The sequence below is a fragment of the Oryctolagus cuniculus genome, chromosome 13 (genome assembly GCF_051225735.1).
Source record: "Oryctolagus cuniculus isolate XC-2025 breed Fujian yellow rabbit chromosome 13, ASM5122573v1, whole genome shotgun sequence".
Classification (NCBI taxonomy): Eukaryota; Metazoa; Chordata; class Mammalia; order Lagomorpha; family Leporidae; genus Oryctolagus; species Oryctolagus cuniculus.
In genome coordinates, this window is record NC_142879.1 from 43,534,162 (window position 1) to 43,556,500 (window position 22,339).

The 22,339-nt window shown below is 39.7% G+C and overlaps 1 protein-coding gene across 6 annotated transcripts in view; it reads right to left on the minus strand.

Annotated features, from left to right (window-relative positions):
- The window catches only part of ST8SIA6 (ST8 alpha-N-acetyl-neuraminide alpha-2,8-sialyltransferase 6), a 160,682-nt gene that overhangs the window by 39,008 nt on the left and 99,335 nt on the right, over positions 1-22,339 (minus strand). For all 6 annotated transcript variants that reach the window (XM_089311498.1, XM_089311497.1, XM_051820615.3 and 3 more), the window contains one exon: positions 14,953-15,039. In XM_089311498.1, the coding sequence (XP_089167624.1) occupies positions 14,953-15,039 (87 nt within the window). The remainder of the gene's footprint in view (positions 1-14,952; positions 15,040-22,339) is intronic.

A 22,339-nucleotide genomic window follows, 5' to 3' on the forward strand; every position in this document is an offset into this window, starting at 1 on the left:
CCACTAAGATACCATTTCTTACCCAACAGGATGGCTATAATTTTTAAAAAGACAGTAAAAATCATTGCTGAGATTGCAAAGAAATTAGAAATCTTTTATACATTGCTATTAAGAAGGTAAAATGGTATAGCCACTTTGGGAAATAGCTGGCAGTTTCTCAACTGTCAGACACAGAATTACCATATAACCTAGAAATCCCAAGCCCAGGTATATATAAACATGTATGTGTATGAAACATATGCTCACAAACACACACAAATGTTCATAGAAGCATTATTCATAATAACCAACAGTAGGGGCCGACACCGTGGCTCACTTGGTTAATCCTCCGCCTGTGGCGCCGGCATCTGATATGGGCACCAGGTTCTAGTCCCAGTTGCTCCTCTTCCAGTCCAGCTCTCTGCTGTGGCCCCGGAAGGCAGTGGAGGATGGCCCAAGTGCTTGGGAGACCAGGAAGAAGCACCTGGCTCCTGGCTTTGGATCAGCACAACGCCAGCCATAGCGGCCATTTGGGGAGTGAACCAACAGAAGGAAGACCTTTCTCTCTGTCTCTCTCTCTCACTGTCTATAACTCTACCTGTCAAATAAATTAAAAAATTTTTTAAAAATAATCAACAGTAGAAACAAACCAAATGTTGATTTTCTAATGAATGTTAAACAAAGTATCATACATCCATACAATGGAATATAATTTGACAATATAAAGGAATGAAGTATTGAGACATGTTACAATGAATGAATCCTGAAAATATGCTAAGGAAGCCAGTAACTAAAGCCACATAGTACATGATTCCACATATGTGAAAAAGCCGAGAACAGATAAATCTATAGAGACAGAAAGTAGATTGTTAGTTGCCAAGGGCTGGGATGGGGTTAGGGTTGGGGAACAGGAAGTTACTGCTAATGGGTATGGATTTCTTTTGGGGTAATGAAAATATTCTGGAATTAGTGGTGATAGCTGTATAACTCTATGAATATACTAAATCCCATTAAATTATACACTTTTTTTTTAAAGATTTATTTATTTACCTGAAAGGCAGGCCTACAGAAAAAGAGAGAGAGAGAGAGATCTTCCATCCACTTGGTCACTCCCCAAATGGCCTCAATAGCCAGGGCTGGGCCAAGCTGAAGCCTAGAGCCAAGAGTTTCTTCTAGGTCTCCCACATGGGTGCAGTGGCCCAAGCATTTGGGCTATTTTCTGCTGCTTTCCCAGGCACATTATTATGCAGCTGGACTGGAAGTGGAGCGGAGGGGGACACACACTGGCATTCATACGGGATGCTGGTACTGCAGGCAGTTGCTTAACGCACTGCACCACAATGCCAGCCCCTAACTTATACACTTGAAAGGACAAACTTTATGATACATAAGCTATCTCAATACAGATGTTTACATATAATTTATATTCATATATGTGTGTGAATGGTGGTTAGGGATCATTTCAGACACAAAGGAAACCTCTGGATTTAGACAGACAGGCTGGAAAATACATTTGACATAAATTATTTTTCTTCTCCTTTCTTCCTTTCTCACTCCCTCCTGTTTACAAATATTCATTGACTAACTAAAGCTCTGTTTTAGGTCCATGACTAGGAAATGGCACCTTCTCTCAAAGCATATGGGAAACAGAACATGAAGTAGACATTTTCAGTGTGCTATAAAAGGATCATTTGGAATAATATGGAATGTGCTAGAAAACACTCCACCTGCATAGGGGGCTCCGAACATTCTTCCTTAGGGGTAACATCTAAGAGTGAAGGGACACTGGGAGACATCTGATGCTGGAGACAGATGAGCATGGAAGGCACAGCAGGCAAAAGAATCAACACAGTTAAATGACCAGATCTAAGGAAAACGGGGCAACCTGAAGAAGCCCCATGGAAGTCAACATGGGTGATGCACAGAGCACAGTGGAAGAATGGGCAGAAGGGGACAGGTGAACTCAGGCCAGATTGGGAGGGGCCTTGTTTTCATCGTTGTGGCTGATTTGGGGGACAGAGCGGTTCTGGGGGCAGTTCAAACGTAGGATCAAATGTTGCAAAATGACCACTCAGTTGCAACGGGAAGGGTGCACCACAGGGAATTAGCTCTTGCAGGAAGGTGACAAAGGGAACACATGCGATCCAAGTGACAAATTATGTCAGTAGAGCTGAAGATAAGACAGGTTGAGAAGAAACAAAGCAAGCAGAATTGATGCAGTTTAATTTATTGGACTCGGAAATGAGGGAGAGCTCAGGATCAATTATGTCACTTGAGTTTCTGACTTGCAAAGTTGGCTGCAAATTAAGCTTTTGACTAAGTTAAGGAACACAGGAAACAGAAGGTTGAATTATGTATGGATGGAAGATTTTTTTTTTCTATTTTGTGTCTGAGATGTCAGTGGAAAATCCAAGAGGAACTGTCTAGAAGGCCAGGCAGGCTAGAGTCTTCGGGCTTTAGTTTACTCCTCAGTAATACAGGGATTATAACATGAAACTCATAAATTGCTGTGCATAAAATGATTTCATTTACTTCAATGTGCCAAGCATTTTGGCTGGCATGCAGTTCATACTCAGTAGGAATAGGTTTGCCTCTTTAGTCAGGCCAGTAATCAGTCACTTAATAACAACAGTGAGAATATCACAAGTCAGCAGAAGTCCAAGCCCAGGATAACTGGAATTTTGGGGGAAGAATGAGGAAGAGAACATTTGGGAACAGGGGAACTTGACTTGGGGTGTTGTCCTGGCCCCCCTCAAAGGCATGATGTTGAAAAGCAAAAAGGAAGAGAAAAAGAAAGTGCTCTGGCAATTTACAGATTTTTTAAAAAGAGAGAAGACAGGAAACCCAGACACCTAACACACAGTATGTGCCTAATATAATTGGAAGTATTTATGAAATATAAAGTAAATGAATGTATCACTCACATAGTTTGTAATTTTTGCTCAGGGTTCTTCCTAGGTCTCCCATTCGGGTGGCAGGGGCTCAAGAACTTGAGCTGTCTTCTACTGCTTTTCCAGGCCATTAGCAGGGAGCCAGATCAGAAGTGAAGCAGCGGACTTGAACCAGTGCCTAGATGGGATGCTAGTGCTGCAGAAGTTGGCTGAACCTGCTATACCACAACACCGGCCCCTAATTCTCTCTGTAGACTGAAATTTGTGTTGATTCCTTGTTGAACAGTCACGTATCTTCTTGAAATTTTCTATAGTTGTCAAGGTTATGAAGTTGAATGGGTTGAGGTTTAGTTAGGAAGAACCCTCTCTCCCTGCATCTCTTTCAAATAAATTAATAAATTTTTTAAAAAAATAAATATAAAAAGGAGAATGAATTAAAAAATTGAACAGTAATGCAGATGACTGAATTTTTCCATTAACAGCTATCATGTTTGCATTGATATTTTTAATTTATCAACTCATGTGAATAGAATATAAAAACTAAATGAAGATAAGGTAAAATATTAAAATAATATGATTATTGAAGCAAAGAAATATTGTACCAGTGTTTAAACTATGTAAGGTATCAATGAAGACACCGCAAATACTATTGTAAGAAGAAGAGGATTTGAAAGGCAGAGCAGCTTAGAGAGGGGCTTATCTGACATGGGAACATAAAGCATTGCAGTCAATATTTAGTACAACATGGGAGATAAGTTTGAAATAGAATTGAGAAGACCAATGAATCCCATGTGGATCTGATGCAAGTTCATGACAAAGTTTATATTCTGAAGACTTAGGAGAGCAGCCAGTTCTTACAGGTGCAAGAGCTACTTTATATTATTAAGTACGGCAGAAGTAATGACATGGTTTGGCTTTTGTTGCTTTTCTAAATGCACAGGTATGCTATATGGCATGACAAACAGAAGATGCTATGACAGGATATTAACTGTGAAAAATCACCTGGGTACAGAGGAAACAAGAAACAGAAGCTTTTTCAATCTGACAACTGACCCAAAACACCTATCAAAAAGCACACATATCATCTTAAGTTTGAAAAAAATAAAATTTGTGTTGCCTTCAGCTGTCATCAGTCACCCCATACGAATCATATACAGCAAACAGTTAAAGGGAATGGAAAGAAGAATAGCAACCCAGAAAGATGAACACAGTCTGGTAATCAAAAGAAATCCCAAACAGAGATGACCATACATCTCTCCAAGAAATCTGTGCCATGGAACAAAATGCCTGGAACTTAAATAGCATTCAACAAACACTGATTGAATGAAAAAGTGTAAACTCACAGAATGCTAACCAAAATCAAACAACACGATTGCTATGGGAGAAACATTTCAGAAGGTCACTAAAAACTTTGTCGGTCAAACTAAGGGTGGTTGCCAGTTCTATGATTTCTCACAAAATATTAACTCAGCCATCTACTGATTTGCACTTTTTATATTTTGTAAAGCTAAATCACCAAAAGACAAACTGTTAGTGATGTAAATGTCATATGGTTAAAAGAAATAAACATATGTGATATGGTATGTAAGTTTATTATTTAACAAGATTTTTTCCAAAGTTGAGTAAAAATGAAATAACACATCAGTATTATCTTAGAAATACTAATGAATGTAGTCCTGGAATCTCTCCTTACATATCTAACAACCAAAAAGACAAATGAATAGCTTCCAAACATTTTTAATGTAATCAAACCTGAGGAGATAATCCGAATCTTAATAAAATCGCTACCACACAATGGTTATCTGTAACAAAGTAATCAAGCACAAAATACCTAATTTATAAGTCACATGAAAGGTATCTTATTTGCATGAATCTGAAGCATGTGCACTGCCATAATAACACTGTCCTCTGCCTCTAGGTTTTCTGGAAATATATGATTGATAATATTCAGTCTTTGGATTCCAACTCATGTCTTTGAAACATAAGAGTGCTTCAAGAAATCAAACAGTATTAAAAGGTCCAAAAGAAAACTGAAAAACAAAATAATAGTATTTATATTTCTGGAAAAAAAATGAAGGTAACATGAAAATTAAGCACTGTGGCTGTGTACCTATTAGTTTTCTGTAATTGGTTACACAAATGAATACAGTTCTTCTAAGTCAGAAAATCAGTCAAGAAGGTAATGTAGTAATTACCATGCAAGTTACCTAGGGAATTCAAGACTAATTGCTGAAGCTCAGAGATGTTCTGCTGGGATAAAACCTGCTTACCCGAAGTTTCCAGAGCTTCACAAAGGAGCCTTCAAGGGTGAAATGGAAGTAGAGATGGAAGGGTAGGAGGCATTTCATATCATGTGAAATTTAAATTTAAGCATCTCAATGTTACATTCTCAATCTCTGCTTGTCATGCTCAAGTAAATGATGTGCCATCACTTTCTAAAAATGAGAGAGAGAGAGGTGAAAAAGCCACAGTGTCTTAGGACTGAAATCTAGGTAGATTTCTCACAAATGAATCTGTGTATCAGCTTGTGCGAGATGGAAAAAATAACCACCTTCTAATAGGAAAATCAATACAAGAATTTTAAATGCAGAGAAGGCAGACACCTCAACATTGTTGACCTTGTACAACTCTATGTAACTGACATGAAATACCAAAGAAAAAACAGGGAGGGAGACATCTTCAACTCTGACTTCACTCCCTCTTTAAGTTCACCTAGGATTTCATACAAATTCCAGTTCACAGCTGAAGTTTAGAGCACAAGCCATAACCAAGCCTGCAATAGAAGCACAGCCCTGAGAAATACTCCAGTCCATGTGGGGTGTCCTAGACTCCTAGTGAATCCAAGGAAAGTTGTGGATCCTTTTCCCAGAAACATGTACAAACTTTCCCAATTTCAAGGGTTTGATGAAACCACTGACATGGACTTTAGGTTAAGAACTGTCTAGGGGCCAGCGCTGTAGCATAGCAGGTAAAGCCCCTGCCCTGCAGTGCCAGCATCTCATAGGGATGCTGGTTCTAGTCCTGGCTGCTCCTCTTCCAATCCAGCTCTCTGCTATGGCCTGGGAAAGCAGTAGATGGCCCAAGTCCTTGGGCCCCTGCACCCACGTGGGAGATCAGGAAGAATCTCTTGGCTCCTGCCTTCTGATTGGTGCAGCTCCGGCCATTGTGGCCAATTGGGAAGTGAACTAGCAGATGGAAGACCTCTCTCTCTCTCTCTCTCTCTCTCTCTCTCTCTCTCTCTGCCTCTCCTTCTCTCTGTGTAACTCTGACTTTCAAATAAATATATAAATCTTAAAAAAAAAAACCCTTCTAATTAAACCTCTTGCATTTCCAGGTAAAGGTTAAGAGGAGACAGAAAGACTAACAATATAGGATCAAGCTACCAAGTCCTCAGACCTACAGTCAAGTGCTGAAAAATGGGCGAAAGCATAGGAATCTATAAAAAGAGACAAACTACATCACTACACAAAAAAGAAAAATAAACTTAGAGGCCATCTTTATTTTTTATCTTGTTATCACTCATATGTAATAAATTTTAATCATAGATCATTACAATTATAGTGGTATAATATTCTTAACCACTGGTTTGACAAAGATATAAAACAAAGTTTGACAAAATTATATTTGCAGCCATAAAATTGCAGTTGCTTTTTTTTTTTTTTTTTTTTTTTGGCAGCGGCGGGGGCGGGGGGGAGGTTGGGCAGGGAGGGAGTTTGTTTTCTCTTAGTATTTATATTTTTTCCAGACCAAGGAAAGGTTTGTATCTTGGAGTCCCAAAGTCAGTACAAACACAGTCTATCAAAAGTGGGCTTATTCAATTTTTTAAAATGTTTATTTATTTACTTGAAAGGCAGAGAAAGAAATATCTTCCATCCATTGGTTTTCTCTCTTCTCTCCTCTCTCTCTCTCTCACTCTCACTATTTATTTTAAAACCAGAGCAACAGAGGTGAGAGGGGGCAAAGAGAGATCTTCCTTCCACTGGTTCATTTCCCAAATGGCCACAACAGCCAAAGCTATGCCAGGCTGAGGCCAGGAGCCAGGAACTCCATCCTGGTCTCCCATATAGGTGGCAAGGTCCAAGTACTTGCGCCACCTCCTGCTGTTTCCTCTGGCACAGTAGCAGGAAGCTGGATTGGAAACAGAGTAGCCAAGACGAAACCAGCAACCTCATATGGGATGCTGGTATTGCAAGCAGAAGTTTAACTCACTGTGTCACAATGCCTTTACTTTATTTTCTTTTAAAGATTTATCTATTTATTTGCAAGTCAGAGTTACACAGAGAGAGGAGAGGAGAGAGGGAGATAGAGAGAGGTCTTCCATCCAATGATTCACTCCCCAGTTGGCCACAATGGCCGGAGCTATGCCAATCCGAAGCCAGGAGCCAGGAGCTTCTTCCAGGTCTCCCATGCGGGGTGCAGGGGCCTAAGGACTTGGGCCATCTTCTACTGCTTTCTCAGGCCGTAGCAGAGAGCTGGATTGGAAGTGGAGCAGCCGGGTCTGGAACTGGCACCCATATGGGATGCCAGAGTGTTAACCTGCTGCACCACAGCACTGGCCCCACAAGGCCTTTACTTTAAAATGCCTGGAACAGACAGGGCTCAGCCAGGCTGAAACCAGGAGTCAAGACCTCAATCTAAGCCTCCCATGTGGGAGCAAAAAATCATGTACTTGTGCCATTATCTGCTGCCTTCCAGGCAGGAAGCTGTATTGAAAGAGGAGACAGAGAATGACTTTCCCAGTAAATAACACTCTGACCTCAGAATGAACCCTTAAGGCTTCCTGGTCGGGCTAAAGGCCTGCGAAAGCATTTCAGGCATGGAAAGATAAGACTCTGTGACAAAAAAAATCCTACATGGAGAATCTCTGTGAGACCTCAGAGGACAGGAAGGGTCATCAAAGAAAGAGACACTCTTCTCTGATGTCATAAAAAAAGAGTGTTAATTGTTAAAGGAGGCTGGCGCTGCGGCTCACTAGGCTAATCCCCCACCTAGCGGCGCCGGCACACCGGGTTCTAGTCCCGGTTGGGGCGCCGGATTCTGTCTCGGTTGCCCCTCTTCCAGGCCAGCTCTCTGCTGTGGCCCGGGAGTGCAGTGGAGGATGGCCCAAGTCCTTAGGCCCTGCACCCCATGGGAGACCAGGAGAAGCACCTGGCTCCTGGCTTCGGATCAGCATGGTGTGCTGGCCACAGTGCGCTGGCCGCAGCGGCCATTGGAGGGTGAACCAACGGTAAAGGAAGACCTTTCTCTCTGTCTCTCTCTCTCACTGTCCACTCTGCCTGTCAAAAAAAAAATTGTTAAAGGAACAATTCTCTCCCCAAACTGTACTCTATATGTTGTGTGTGGGCGTGGGTGCAAATTGTTGAAGTCTATGATTAGCATAGAGTTGGTCCTCTGTATATAAAGTCATACTAAAAATGAACCATAATGTAGAAGGAGATGGGAGAGGGAATGGGAGGTAGATGGGAGCTGCGGGAGGGTATGGGGGAAAGAACCACTGTATTCCTAAAGTTGTATCTATGTAAAAATGCATTCTCTAAATAAAAATTAAAAAAAAAAGTGGAGGCAGGATTCAAACCCAGGGACTGTAATATGGGATGTGGGGATTCCAACGGCAGCTTAACTACAGGGCCACAACACTCACTCCAAAATGAGTTTATTTTAAAAGCACTTTCCCTCTGGAATCTTCCTATTTGTCAGTAGCACCATGATTACTCTACTCAACCAACCCCAATATCTCATTTGATTTTAGTTTTCTTCCTCAATTAAAGAACTAGAAGTCAATCAACCAAGTCCCAAGTTTTAGGTCAAGCAATTATTTATTAGGTACCACTGTAGACAGAAAGACAAAAGCACCAAGCCCCAAATAGCTTGTAATCAAATCTCTCTCCCTTGATAGTTTCATTGCTACCTTTAATGTTTCACATCCTCATCACCCTACTTCCTACAACTAGTACCAAACTACTCAGCTCACTTCCTCCTGATCCTCCAACTTGTTAATATAACATGCTGACCAAATAAATAATTTCCCATCATATAGTTCTCTTGCTGGGAAAATCTCTCTTCCTTTATCTATATTTCTTAAACTTTACTCCAATGATTGGAGTGCATCAGCAGACCCGCCTCTGTCTATCTAAAATTATCTCCTTTATCTCAAGCATGCTTTGGTATTAATTCCCATTTCCTGCCTTTCTGGTACTGAGACTTGGTGGCCTTTATTCCTAGGCCCATAACCACCAAATTGATCTCTCTCTGCCTGTCCATAATCCTCACAGCTACAGCTCAAATTCTGCCATTTTCCACAAAATATTTCCTACAGTGATCTTGCATTGATATATTGTAATGCTTGTCTAAATAACTCACTTTTACATTCAATCATAAATATTCATTTTTTATTCCTTGTCCTTCCAAACTGACTATAAATTCTTGGAGGTCAGTAACAAAACTCAGCATTTTTCTTATTTACTTTTATGCTTGCATTTATTTAATATATTTGTAGAGGCCCTGTTTTGTACCCAATGCTGTATCAGGCACAAAAGGGTCTATAGTACTTTGACATGGACAATCTTAAATCAGTATTTGTTAATGAATAAATGTTATCCCCTTTGCTTGGAAGTACAATAGTTATTTAAGAAGAATTTTTAGACCATTTGACCATTGCTATTGTGTGAATAAAACATAACTCCAAGTTTTAACCGCAGAGTTTTGTGTGGATGATGGTGGGACTGTGGAAACTTAGTCCCTGGGTGGTGTTCAGAAGGCGGGCCTAGTGGGAGATCTTTACTTTGCTGGAGGCGTGCCCTTGGAAGGTAGTTCTTAGGAGAGAGTTGGATACAAATGCCTGAGTTGTGCTTAGCCATATTGTCAGTTCCCCATGATATTGTGCCTCCATTTGCAACTCATTTGCCAACTCTGGCCTCATCAGAGAGCCAAATTAAAGGGGTCCACCCAAATTTGGGCTGCGAATCTCTAAAACCATGAAGTAAGATAAACCCCCCTTCCTTCTAGTAGCCTATCCCCAGTATGTAGTGATAGCGAGGAGTGCAATCACATAATTCTCACATTGTGCCCGTGTGTCAACTGTAGGAAGTTTCAACAATTGGTTTGCAGGTAGATTTAGAATTTATTCACTGGCTCATATTCTACACAATGTAATGTAATTTGATAGAGTAGAGGCTACTACAAAGAATATTATTACCTTCCTAGAGCTCACATTTTACTTTCAAAAATTTGTTATAAAATGTTATAAATAAAATGGAAAACTACTTGACATCCCTAATAGCAGGGTACCTTTCTATATCGTTATAAAAAACCAATGACTCCCTACCTTTGGCTAGCTACATTAATAAATTAGGAAGGTAGACAGTTTATTATGACGTGATCGCAGGCTTCTGCTGAAAATTTATATAATTTAGCTTACAAATATGCCCATAAAAATAACATTACAATGTAATAAGTATTCATGTAAATAAATGTCACTGTGAATGTTCTCTTGAATGACAACAAATAAAAAGTGGTACAGCCCCAGATGCTCACTTAAATTGTCCCCAAAGGGATGAATAGGTCATTGGGTAATTGTCACGGTTACTAATACACTTTTTTTTCCACAAAAAATATTCATAGCTTTATTCATATAAGCCAAAAATTGGAAACAAGCCTAGGTGTTTATAACAGAGCAATCCACTGTAGTGTATTCATACAATGGATCCATATAACTCTATTCAATGTTAAAAGGAAAGAAGTGTTAATGTTTACAACAACATGCATTCATCTCTAAAGCATTAAACTTGGTAATAAAATTCTAGAAAAGATTAAATTTACCAATAGTGAACAAATATCCAACTTGAGATAGGACAGTTTAACTGAGAAATTTTAACTGAAAGGAGAGGAATTTCTAGGTAAACAGTAACATTACATAGGAGTATTTATTTCACAGATGTGTATGAATTTTTTTCCAAAATTTTTTGAATGCTGTGCTTAAGATTTGTATATTAAGCAATATATAAATTTTCCTCAAAAATACTTAAGCCATAAATATTGAACTCTGGTTAATTTTATACATGTTGAGGTATTTTGAGGAAATTTACTGATTCTTCCATTTATTTTGAAATGCATCTAATAAAATGAATTGATAGATGATACAAGAATGAATAGAGGTACAGATGGGATAAAGGAAAATGCTGACTTTAACATCTCTGTGGCATGTTTGGTAGACTGGGTGATGTGTAATCACAGATGCATCCATCATAATCTCAGGAGCCTAGAAATGTTATTTTATGTGACAAAGAGATTTTGCAGATGGGATTAAGAATCTTGAGCTAGGAAGATTATTCCAGATTATCAAGGTGAATACAACGCAATCACAGGGCCCTTAACAATGGTGGCAGGGGTGGGCATTGTGGCACAGTAGGGTAAGCTGCCACTTGGGAAGCCCAAATACCATATCAGAGTGCTTTGGCCTCTGAAAACCAGGTGGGAGACCCAGATGAAGTTCTTGGCTCCTAGCTCTGGCTTGGCCCAGCCCAGGCTGATGCCTCTCCCTTTCCCCTCTCCCTCTCCTTTTCAAGTAGATGCAAATAATAAGTAAGTAAAATTTTTTTTAAAGATGGAGGCAGGAAGGCCAGAAGCAGCAAAGGCCATATGACCAACAAGACAGAGATGCTGATAAGGTGTTCCCAAACCAAATCATATCACATCCTATGGGAACTGGGAAAGACATCAGATTCTCCCCGTTAAGCTTCCAGAAAGCACATATTCTGATAATCCCTTGATTTTAGCCTTAAGTGACTCATTTCAGACGTCCATCCACCAGAAAAGATCAGTAATACATTTGTGTTCTTATAACACAGGTGAGGCTCAGGTGGTGGGCCCTTGCCACCTGCATGGGAGACCTGGATTGAGTTCTTGGATCCCAGCTTCAGCTTGGCCAAGTCTCAGCCAGGATAGCCATTTGGGATCTCTCTCTCTCTCTCTCTCTCTCATAAGTAAATATATAAATTTAATTTTTTTCATTTTGTTTTTTTTTCATGTTCTTTTTTTATTTTTTTAACTTTTATTTAGTAAATATAAATTTCCAAAGTACAGTGTATGTATTACAATGGCTTCCCCCCCATAACTTCCCTCCCACTCGCACCCCTCCCATCTCCCGCTCCCTCTCCCATTCCATTCACATCAAGATTCATTTTCAATTCTTTTTATATACAGAAGATCGATTTAGTATATATTAAGTAAAGATTTCATCAGTTTGCACCACACAGAAACACAGAGTGTAAAATACTGTTTCAGTACTAGTTATAGCATTACTTCACATTGGACAACACATTAAGGACAGATCCCACATGACAAGTAAGTACTCAGTGACTCCTGTTGTTGACTTAACAATTTGACACTCTTGTTTATGGCGTCAGTAACCTCCCTAGGCTCTAGTCATGAGTTGCCAAGGCTATGGAAGCCTTTTGAGTTTGCTGACTTCGATCTTATTCCGACAGGGTCTTAGTCAAAGTGGAAGTTCCCTCCTCCCTTCAGAGAAAGGTACCTCCTTCTTCGATGGCCCCGTTCTTTCCACTGGGATCTCACTCGAAGAGATCTTTCATTTAGGTCTTCTTTTTTTTTTTTTTCCCAGAGTGTCTTGGCTTTCCATGCCTAAAATACTCTCATGGGCTCTTCAGCCAGATCCGAATGCCTTAAGGGCTGATTCTGAGGCCAGAGTGCTGTTTAGGACATTTGCCATTCTATGAGTCTGCTGTGTATCCTGCTTCCCATGTTGGATCATTCTCTCCCTTTTTGATTCTATCAGTTAGTATTAGCAGACGCTAGTCTTGTTTGTGTGATCCCTTTGACTCTTAGACCTATCAGTGTGATCAATTGTGAACTGAAATTGATCACTTGGACTAGTGAGATGGCATTAGTACATGCCACCTTGATGGGATTGTATTGGAATCCCCTGGCACATTTCTAACTCCACCATTTAGGGCAAGTCTGATTGAGCATGCCCCAAATTGAACATCTCCTCCCTCTCTTATTCCCACTCTTACATTTAACAGGGATCACTTTTCAATTAAAATTTAAACACCTAAGAATAATTGTGTGTTAATTACAGAGTTCAACCAATAGTGCTAGAACAAAAAAAATACTAAAATGGATAAAGTATTACATTGTACATCAACAGTCCGGATAAGAGCTGATCAATTCACTGTTTCTCATAGTATCCATTTCACTTCAACAGGTTATCTCTATGGACTGATGCACTTTTAACACTGAGATTATACTAAGGTAAAAGGGTATCATCCATCTACAGAACTCCTATCCATCCTAATCTGCAGCAGTAACACTCATGCAGCTTTGCATTTAAACAGATTGCTGATTTCTCTTAAAAAGGAAAAAACTTTAAAGAAGATAAATTTAAATCCATATATTATATGCAAAAACTTACAGAGATAATTTAGACTCTGAAAAAATATTAACTGCATCCAGAGAGGATTTAATTTTGTTCCTATTGGGCACTTAGGCTAAGGGCAGATCTCCTATATCCAGCCAAGGCTAGAAATCATCTAAATTTGGCCTTTGATCTTTTGAGAACAGGTCTTTTCTAGGATTGCTGAAATTCTACTCAGCTTCTCAGCTTCTTAGCCATTTTACATCCACAAGCCCCATGCTGGGCTCCCTTCTGCTATGGTTTGTACATTCATTTGGGTGTCTCCCAGAGACTTGTGTATTAAAGGTTTGATCCCCAAAGTCTTATGTTAATGGTACTAACATAGCACAAACTACCACAGTGGGGCCTATGGGAAGTGATTAGGTTGTTGGGGGTAGGCCCATGATCCATTTATGATGTGTTTATAATAAGAGACAGACATGGACATGAGCACTCCCTCTTGCAATGCATGCTGGGAGCCTACCTCAGGATTCCACCTGCAAGAACACCCTCACCTGATACCCAATCAATAGCACTTCCCAATCTTGAACTGTGAACCTCCAGAACAATGAGCCAAAATCAACCACTCCTTTTTTTAATTCAGCTTCTCTAGGTATTATGTTATAGTGATGAACAGCTGACTGAAATACCACCCCTGGCTTCCCTCTTCTTCTGCATCTTTGATCTATAAATTCTCCCTGCCTCAGTAAGCTCCCCAGTGCCTTCAAACAGGTGTTTAGTCTACATTTGATTTGTCTGTCTGCATTATTCTCAGGACTGAATCAACTTAACAGAAAGAAGCTCCTTTATCTACTTCGACTATTGCTGTCACTACTCCTCTTTCTAGTTAATTATCTTGGATTGATCCTCAGTAGCACAATATGGTACAATACCTCAATATCCCCCTCTTCCTTCTTTGTTTATTCTACACATGTAGGAATGTCTATCAAAATCAGACTCTACTGCCACTCGGAAGCCCTGGGACGGTTTAGGTTACGGTTATCTGTGCAACTTTCTCCCTGATCTCCCTGCCACCAGGATCTCCCCATTCCAATCTTGAGAAGGATTGTGTAACAACTTTGGGAAAGAGTAGAACAGGATTTGCTTTTTAGCCTCTTATCCTAAATGCCTGTTAGGAAACATATGTTAACACTATGGTACAGGAAGTCGTGACATCCATGTGTCCTCCCAATGGAGACTGTCCACTTTCAGCTTCGACCCAATCAGGAAGTCACTCCTGCCCCCACTGAGGATTGACCAGAACTCCACTCGTCTTGGGAGCAGAATCAAAAGCAGTTGGCCTGACAACATCAGCAAATATTGACTAAAGGAGGGACAGGCAAAGGCAAAAACAGCGAGCATAGGCTGAGTTCAGAGCCAGGAGCCAAGAACTTAATCCGCATCTCCCACACAGGCAGGAACTCCATTACTTGAGTCATCACCTCTGCCTCCCAGAGTCTCCATCAGCAGGAGGCTGGAGTCACAAGCCAGTGCTAGACCTCAAACCCAGGTACTCTAATGTGGGATGCAGGTATTAATCACAGGCATCTTAGCCATTAGACCAAACACCAGTCCCCACTTTTTTTTTAGCATAACATGTTGCCTATTTTTCTACCAAGAAAATGAACAAAATATTTTTAAATCTCATATTACTTATAAAAAACTTTTTACCTAAAATTCTCATATTCTTCTGCTTGTCTCTTCCATGGGCAGCTTTGTATATTTGTGATAATCCGGAGGTAGTCATCCTCTGAATACCTGAAAGTTAAATATCAATGAAATTAGAAAATAAATATCTCATGCAAAAGTCTTCTTAGAGGACATGTTTTTATAATCTATTCACTTTAGTAGTCTATAGTGTTCTTAAAATAAGAAAATGCATTCCTTTTAAAACATCTAAAAAGATACAATATGCAAATAATTATGATGGTGGTTAGAAATGTGTAAGTTGCACATATCATAAGCCAAGTATAATATTAAAAAATATGACAGTGCACCAGCCCATATATAAATATACAAACATTATAGATGTTTATTATAACTATGTGATTAATCTTTGATTTTTTGATAGATTTACCTAGGTGTGTATGGATAAAATTTTCCCAAAATAATCATCATAAGCCTTAATTTCTAATAGCACATTCAAAAACCAGATTAAACAAATGAGGAGAGGTGTATCTTGGTATAAAAGCCTATAGACATAGTTTGATCCCAGGCCCCAAAAGTTCTCCCTCTATCTGAAATTCTATCATTAAATGTTCATTCTTTTAGGCTCAGAATACTCTTCAGTTTTCTAAAGGTTCTCATCTAAAAGACAAACATCCTTTTAATTGAGGAAACCCTTAAAGTGTCTTTCAATTAAAGCTTAGGGAGTCGTTGCCACTGGAGATCAAAGCTCTGGCACAGTGAGGTGGAAGACATGTTGGTGAGGAGGCAGGAAAGAGGGAAACCAGTAAAGAGCCTTGTCTAGGAAAATTACTGCCCCATCCAGATTAAGAAACCCAATCTCCTCCAAAATCTGTCACTAAAAGGAAGTGCTTCTTATCGGTGGGGACTGTAGTCAACCAAGCAGCTCCTGTGCCCCTGAAATGTACCTTCCTCTTGGGCTTCTCTTCGTTCAGTGATGCTGCCAACATGAATCAAAAACACTTTCCCTTGCTTCCCAGTGACCCAGCTGAGAAAAGATGAAAATCTCAAAAGACTTTATTAAATATTAAAGGAGAAGCAAAGCAAAGTTACCATGGGAAGGATTAAAAATAGTTTCACAGCACATAAGCTTCCATCTCTAACAGACTCACATCACTTCCATAGGTCCCAGGACTTATTTTAATAGACTATCTATCTGGGGCTATCTATGCTCTGATCCCAAAGCCTTGTCTAGATGTGAAATTCGTTTAGCTGGAGTGAATATTTCCTATCTCCACAGGATGGAAAGACACCAGAGACCCTCTGCAAATCATCATTAAACCCAGAAAGAAGAAATATACATTCAACAGCTGACTCAAGACCTCTCCTTAGGAGAGACATAGCACCATGACTAGTCTCTCCTGTCAAGCCTTGTCTACCACCAAGGCATTGCTTTCAATCATTGGATAATATTGAAAATGGGACAATTAGAGCACTATGTATACAAGGTCCCTGAGGCAAAGTAATGGAATAACCATCTTCTTACATATCTCAGTGAAAGAGAAAACGGAAAGGGAGGGGTCAACTACAAATATCGACTAAATTAATGAGAACTGTATTTTAAGACATCAAGATAAAAATAATATGAAGCTACATTAAGTGGAAACTTTTCATCCTGTCATGAAATTAAACATGCCAAAGTTTAAACTTTTATTTAATGTGATTTATCAGATGAAAAGTAAATTCTCATGATGTATGGCTAAGATAATCAGACTACTGAACTTGAAAACACAGCAACAGAACCTATAGAAAATGTAATATAAAGAAAAAAAGACCAAATGAAAAATAGAGAATCAGTTAGCTGTGAGATAACTCCACATGACCTAATATATGTACAATTATAAGTGCCAGTGAGAGGAGATAGAAACAATTTCAAGAAAATTTTTCCAAATTTAATATAAACTATATATACACAGATCCAAGAAGACTGGCAGGCTCAAAGCAGAAGAAACATGAAGAAACTGAGTCACATATAAAATGTCTTCAAACCAATGATAAAGAGAAAAATCTCAAAAGGGAAAAATCCATTATAAAGTAAAATATAATCATAAAAATAATCAAGGAGAAGGCAGAAAAAAGGAAAAAAGAAAACAGAACAGGAAAATAGAAAACAAATAAAATGATATATTTAAATGCAATAATATGAATAATCACATTAAATATAAGTGATCTAAATATACATATTGGCCGGCGCCGTGGCTCACTAGGCTAATCCTCCGCCTTGCGGCACCGGCACACCGGGTTCTAGTCCCGGTCGGGGCACCGGATTCTGTCCCAGTTGCCCCTCTTCCAGGCCAGCTCTCTGCTGTGGCCCGGGAGTGCAGTGGAGGATGGCTCAAGTGCTTGGGCCCTGCACCCCATGGGAGACCAGGATAAGTACCTGGCTCCTGCCATCGGATCAGCGCGGTGCGCTGGCCGCAGCGGCCATTGATGGGTGAACCAATGGCAAAAGGAAGACCTTTCTCTCTGTCTCTCTCACTGTCCACTCTGCCTGTCAAAAAATTAAAATAAATAAATAAATATACATATTAAAAGGCAGAGAATGTTAGACTGCATTCAAAAAAAAGAGAAACCACTATTTGTTATCTATAGTCAACCAATTTCATATAAATAAGAAAATATGTTACAAGTAAAATATAGGAAATGATATACCATAGTAGAATTAATTAAAACAAAGTTGGAGTGGTTATATTCATAGTAGATTCCTAAGCAAGAAATATTACAATGAAAAGAATATAAGACCAAAAATTGATAAAAGAACAAAGAACCAGTGAAATCAAAAGATGGTTCATTGCAAACATGAATTACACTGATAAATTTCTTGCCACATTGATCAGGGAATAGTAAAAGAAGATACAAATGACCATTGTCAAGAATGAGAGGGTGCAGTGCTAACAGTCCTACAGATATAATAGTATAATAACTTTATGCCAAAAAATGTGGTGACCTGGATACAATGAACTTACTAAACAAAAGACAAAAACCACCAAAACTCCCTCAAGAAGAAACAGATAGGGGCTGGTGCTGTGGTGTAGCAGGTAAGGCCACTGCGTGCAGTGCTGGCATGCCATATGGGCACTGGTTCAAGTCCTAGATGCTCTACTTCCAATCCAGCATTTCTGCTATGGCCTGGAAAAGCAGTGGAAGATGGCCCAAGTTCCTAGGCCCCTGCACCCATGTGGGAGACCAGGAAGAAGCTCCTGGCTCCTGGCTTTGGATCAGCTCAGCTCTAGCCATTGTGGCCATTTGGGGAGTGAACCAGCGGATGGAAGACCTCTCTGTATCTCTCTGACTTCTTTATGACTCTGCCTCTCTGTAACTCTGCCTTTCAAATAAATAAATCTTTTTTTTTAAAAAAGAAGAAACAGATATAATAAATATTCCCATAGATACAATTAAATTGAAAGTATAATTAAAATGTAGCAAACACCAGACCTAAATGACTTCACTAGAAAATTTTATCATATGTTCAAGAAATATTACTATCAATTCTATATAAACTTTTAGAAATTGAAGGAAAGGGGCATTTCCAAACACACTCTGTAAGAATAGTGTTCTGTCACTCCCCCATAAAGAAAAGAAAAAGACATTCAAAGAAAGAAAACAATAACAGGCTAATATCCCTGACAAACACAGATGCAAAAACCCTCAACAAAGTGTTATTGAATTGAATATGACAATCTTCACAAAGGTTAAGGTGTCATGACCAAGTAGGGTATATATCAGGAATAGCAGGTTGGGTTATAGAAAATTCATCAATGCAACTCACTGTATTTATAGAATAAAAAAAAGGAAAAACCAAATGAAAATCTCATTAAATGGGAAAAAATGGCATTTGACCAATCCAACGTTCAGTCATGACAAAAACTCAGTAAATTCAGTTTAGAAGGAACTTTCTTAACAAAAGTTATCTACAGTTAAGCACACAGTTAATGATGAAAGACTGAATGCTTTCTCTCTAAGATCAGAAACACAGCAAAGATGTCTACCCTCATCTACAGTTAAGCACACAGTTAATGATGAAAGACTGAATGCTTTCTCTCTAAGATCAGAAACACAGCAAAGATGTCTACCTTCACCATCACTATTCCTCACTGTACTAGAGATCCAACGAGAGCAATAAGGAAACAAAAAGAAATGAAGCCATCCAGATTAAAAAGGAAGCAATAAAACATTCTTTATTCAGAGATGATGTAATCATCCAAAGAATCTATAAAAATTATTACAACTAATAATTTAAGCAAATTTTTATATATAAAATTAATGTATAAAATCAACTATATTTCTATACACTAGCAAGAAATAATTGGAACTGAGGGTTCCAAGATGGCAGAGTAGGGAGGGAGCTTATTGCTGTAGCCCAGGAGAAGATAGTTTAAAAAAAGTGGAGATAGTGTAGTCTCAGGGAAGAGTTAGGGAAAAAACAGCACAGGAAACACTACCAAAATTAGAGGAATATGGTAGACCTACGTGGAGGGCATGGGCGCCCACGGCTCAGGACACCAACAGCCAAGAGCCTACACACCAGCGCTGGAAAGTGAGGTGAGACAAGATGGCAGTAGCCCGGGCCACTGGCGGAAAAGCAGCAGGAAGAGCCTAGAGGAAACGAGGCTTGAAGCCCCAGGGGGGAAAGTACACCAGCCTAACTAGAGGAGAGGAAAATAAAAAAAGGGACAGTACAGACACGATTCTCTCTCTCTCCAATCACAAGCTGATAGAGCAGGTTCCATTTTGGACATATGTAACAGCTGTGCCAGCTTGTGTCTGTGCCAGGCAACCAGCCAAGCAGAGACTCCTGACTCTGGTGGGGAGAAATAACATGGGGCTAGGAGCTTGTGACTGTGTGAAGTTTCTGAACTGGGACTCTGGGGGGGTGGGTATAAACTGAGGGTGTGTGGGAGAACTCATGTTGTGGCTGGGACTTTGAGCAGTCTCAGTGGGAGACGCCACTCTGGCTGCTCCACTTCTGATCCAGCTCCCTGCTAATGCACCTGGGAAAGCAGCTGAGGATGGCATCGACGTGGGAGACCCAGAGGATGATCCTGACTCCTGGCTTTGGCTTGGACCAGCCCTGGCTGTTGCAGCCATTTGGGGAGTGAACCAGCAGATGGAAAATCTCTCTCTCTGTCTCTCTCTCTCTCTCCCTAATTTTGACCAATAAATAATTAAATCTTAAAAAAAAAAAATCCTGTCTCAAGAACTGAAAAGAGTTTGTATGACAACTGCCAAGGGGTTGCATGAGAACTACCATCCAAGAGACCTAAGGACCTCCCACTAGGGCTCAACTATTAAATTTTCTATTACTTCCCATGACTATATCCTGGGGAACAACTTTCTAGTCACATAAACCTTTGGGGGAGTGGGGCAGAAAAGAACACAAACCATATCCAAACCACAGCACCAGAAGAATTTAAAAGTTAACGACAAAGTTGAGTTATACTGCTTGATTTCACAGCTTAATTTGGACTATAGTAACAAAGAGACAATTAATAAAAAAGAGACAATCCAGAAATAAGGCTCATAAAGAAGGAAATTCATTGGGAAAAGAATAACCCTTTCTCAAATGTTGCTGGAACAACTACATAGTTCTGCAAAAAGAAAAAAAAAGCAACAAACCCTCAATTCTTACTCTACCCTTTATCAAATATTAACCCCAAATGCATCATTAATCCAAATGTAAGAGGAAAACTTCTAAAGGAAAATGTAAGAAAAAACATTTATTGGCATTGGTTTTAAATATATTTTGCCCATTATTGTATAAACTATTACAGAAAAAAACTATAAACTAAATATCAAAATGAAGATTTTTAATAATACTATAAAGAAAAATGAAATGTAAGTCACAGACTGAGAAAAAATATTTATACAACATGTATATGAGTATGTACCCAAGATATATAAAGAACTTTCAAAACTCAATGATAAGACAAACAACCCAGTTAAAAATTGGGCAAAAGAGGCCTAGTATATAAGATGCTGGCTAAGATACCTATATTCTACATCAGAGTGACCATATTCCATACTCAGCTCTGGCTCATGACTTCAGCTTCCTGCTAATGCAAATTCCTGGAAGCAGTGGTGATGGTTCAAATGATTGTTACTGTCATCCCATAGGAGATCTGAATTGAGATCCTAGTCAGCTTTTGCCCCTGTTCCACGGCCATTACAGGCATGTGGGGAGTGAATCAGCAAATGGGAGAGCTCTCCACCCCCCACCACCTCGCCTCTAAAATAAATAAATAAAAAGTGAAAAATAAATATTGAAAATACATCTTAGTAAAAAATAAGAATGGGAATAGAAGATGGAGGAGGAAGAGGGATGGAAGTTTGGGTGGAAGGATGGGAATGGTGGGAAGAATCACTATATTCCTAAAGTTGCAGTTATGAAAAACATGAAGATTTTATTCCTTAAATAAAAGATTTCTGGGGTGGGGCCAGCACTGTGGCTCAGTGGGTTAACACCCAGGCCTGAAGCGATGGCATCCTATGTGGATGCCGGTTCTAGTTCTGGCTGCTCCTCTTCCCATTCAGCTTTCTGCTGTGGCCTGGGAAAGCAGTAGATGATGGCCCAAGTGCTTGGGCCCCTGCTCCCACGTAAGAGACCTGGAGGAAGCTCCTGGCTCCTGACTGGCGCAGTTCCAGCTGTTGCAGCTAATTGGGGGGTGAACCATCGGATGGAGGACCTCTCTCTCGCTGCCTCACTGCTGTGTAACTCTGAATTTCAAATGAATAAATAAATCTTTTTAAAAAAATTCTGGGGGAAAAATAAAAATTATACAAAAAAATTTTAATAGATACTTTACCAAGGATGATGGGTAGCAAATTTCTTTTAAAGATTTATTTATTTATTTGAAAGGCAGAGTTACAGAGACAGAAGCAGAGAAAGAAAGAGAGGGAAGTCTTCCATCTGCTAGTTCACTCCTCAAATGGCCACAATGGCTGGAGCGGGGCTGATCCAAAGCCAGGAGTCTGAAGCTTCACGCTGGTCTCCCATGTGGGTGCAGGGGTCCAAGGACTTGGGCCATCTTCTACTGCTTTCCCAGGCCATAGCAGAGAGAAGGATCAGAAACAGAACACCCGGGACTCGAACCAGCACCCATATGGGATGCCAGCACTGCAGACAGAGGCTTTACTCACTATGCCACAGCACTAGCCCCTGGGTAGCAAATTAACATGAAAAACTGCTCAGCATCATTAGTTAATAGGGAAATTCAAATTAAATTCAAATTAAAATCACAATATACATCCGTTAGCACAGCTAAAATTGAAAAGATAACACATTCTAACTTTGGAAAGAAATGGAGCAACTGGAAATCTCAAACACTCCTGGGGAGCACACAGAATATACAACTACTCTGGAAAAGCCACTTGG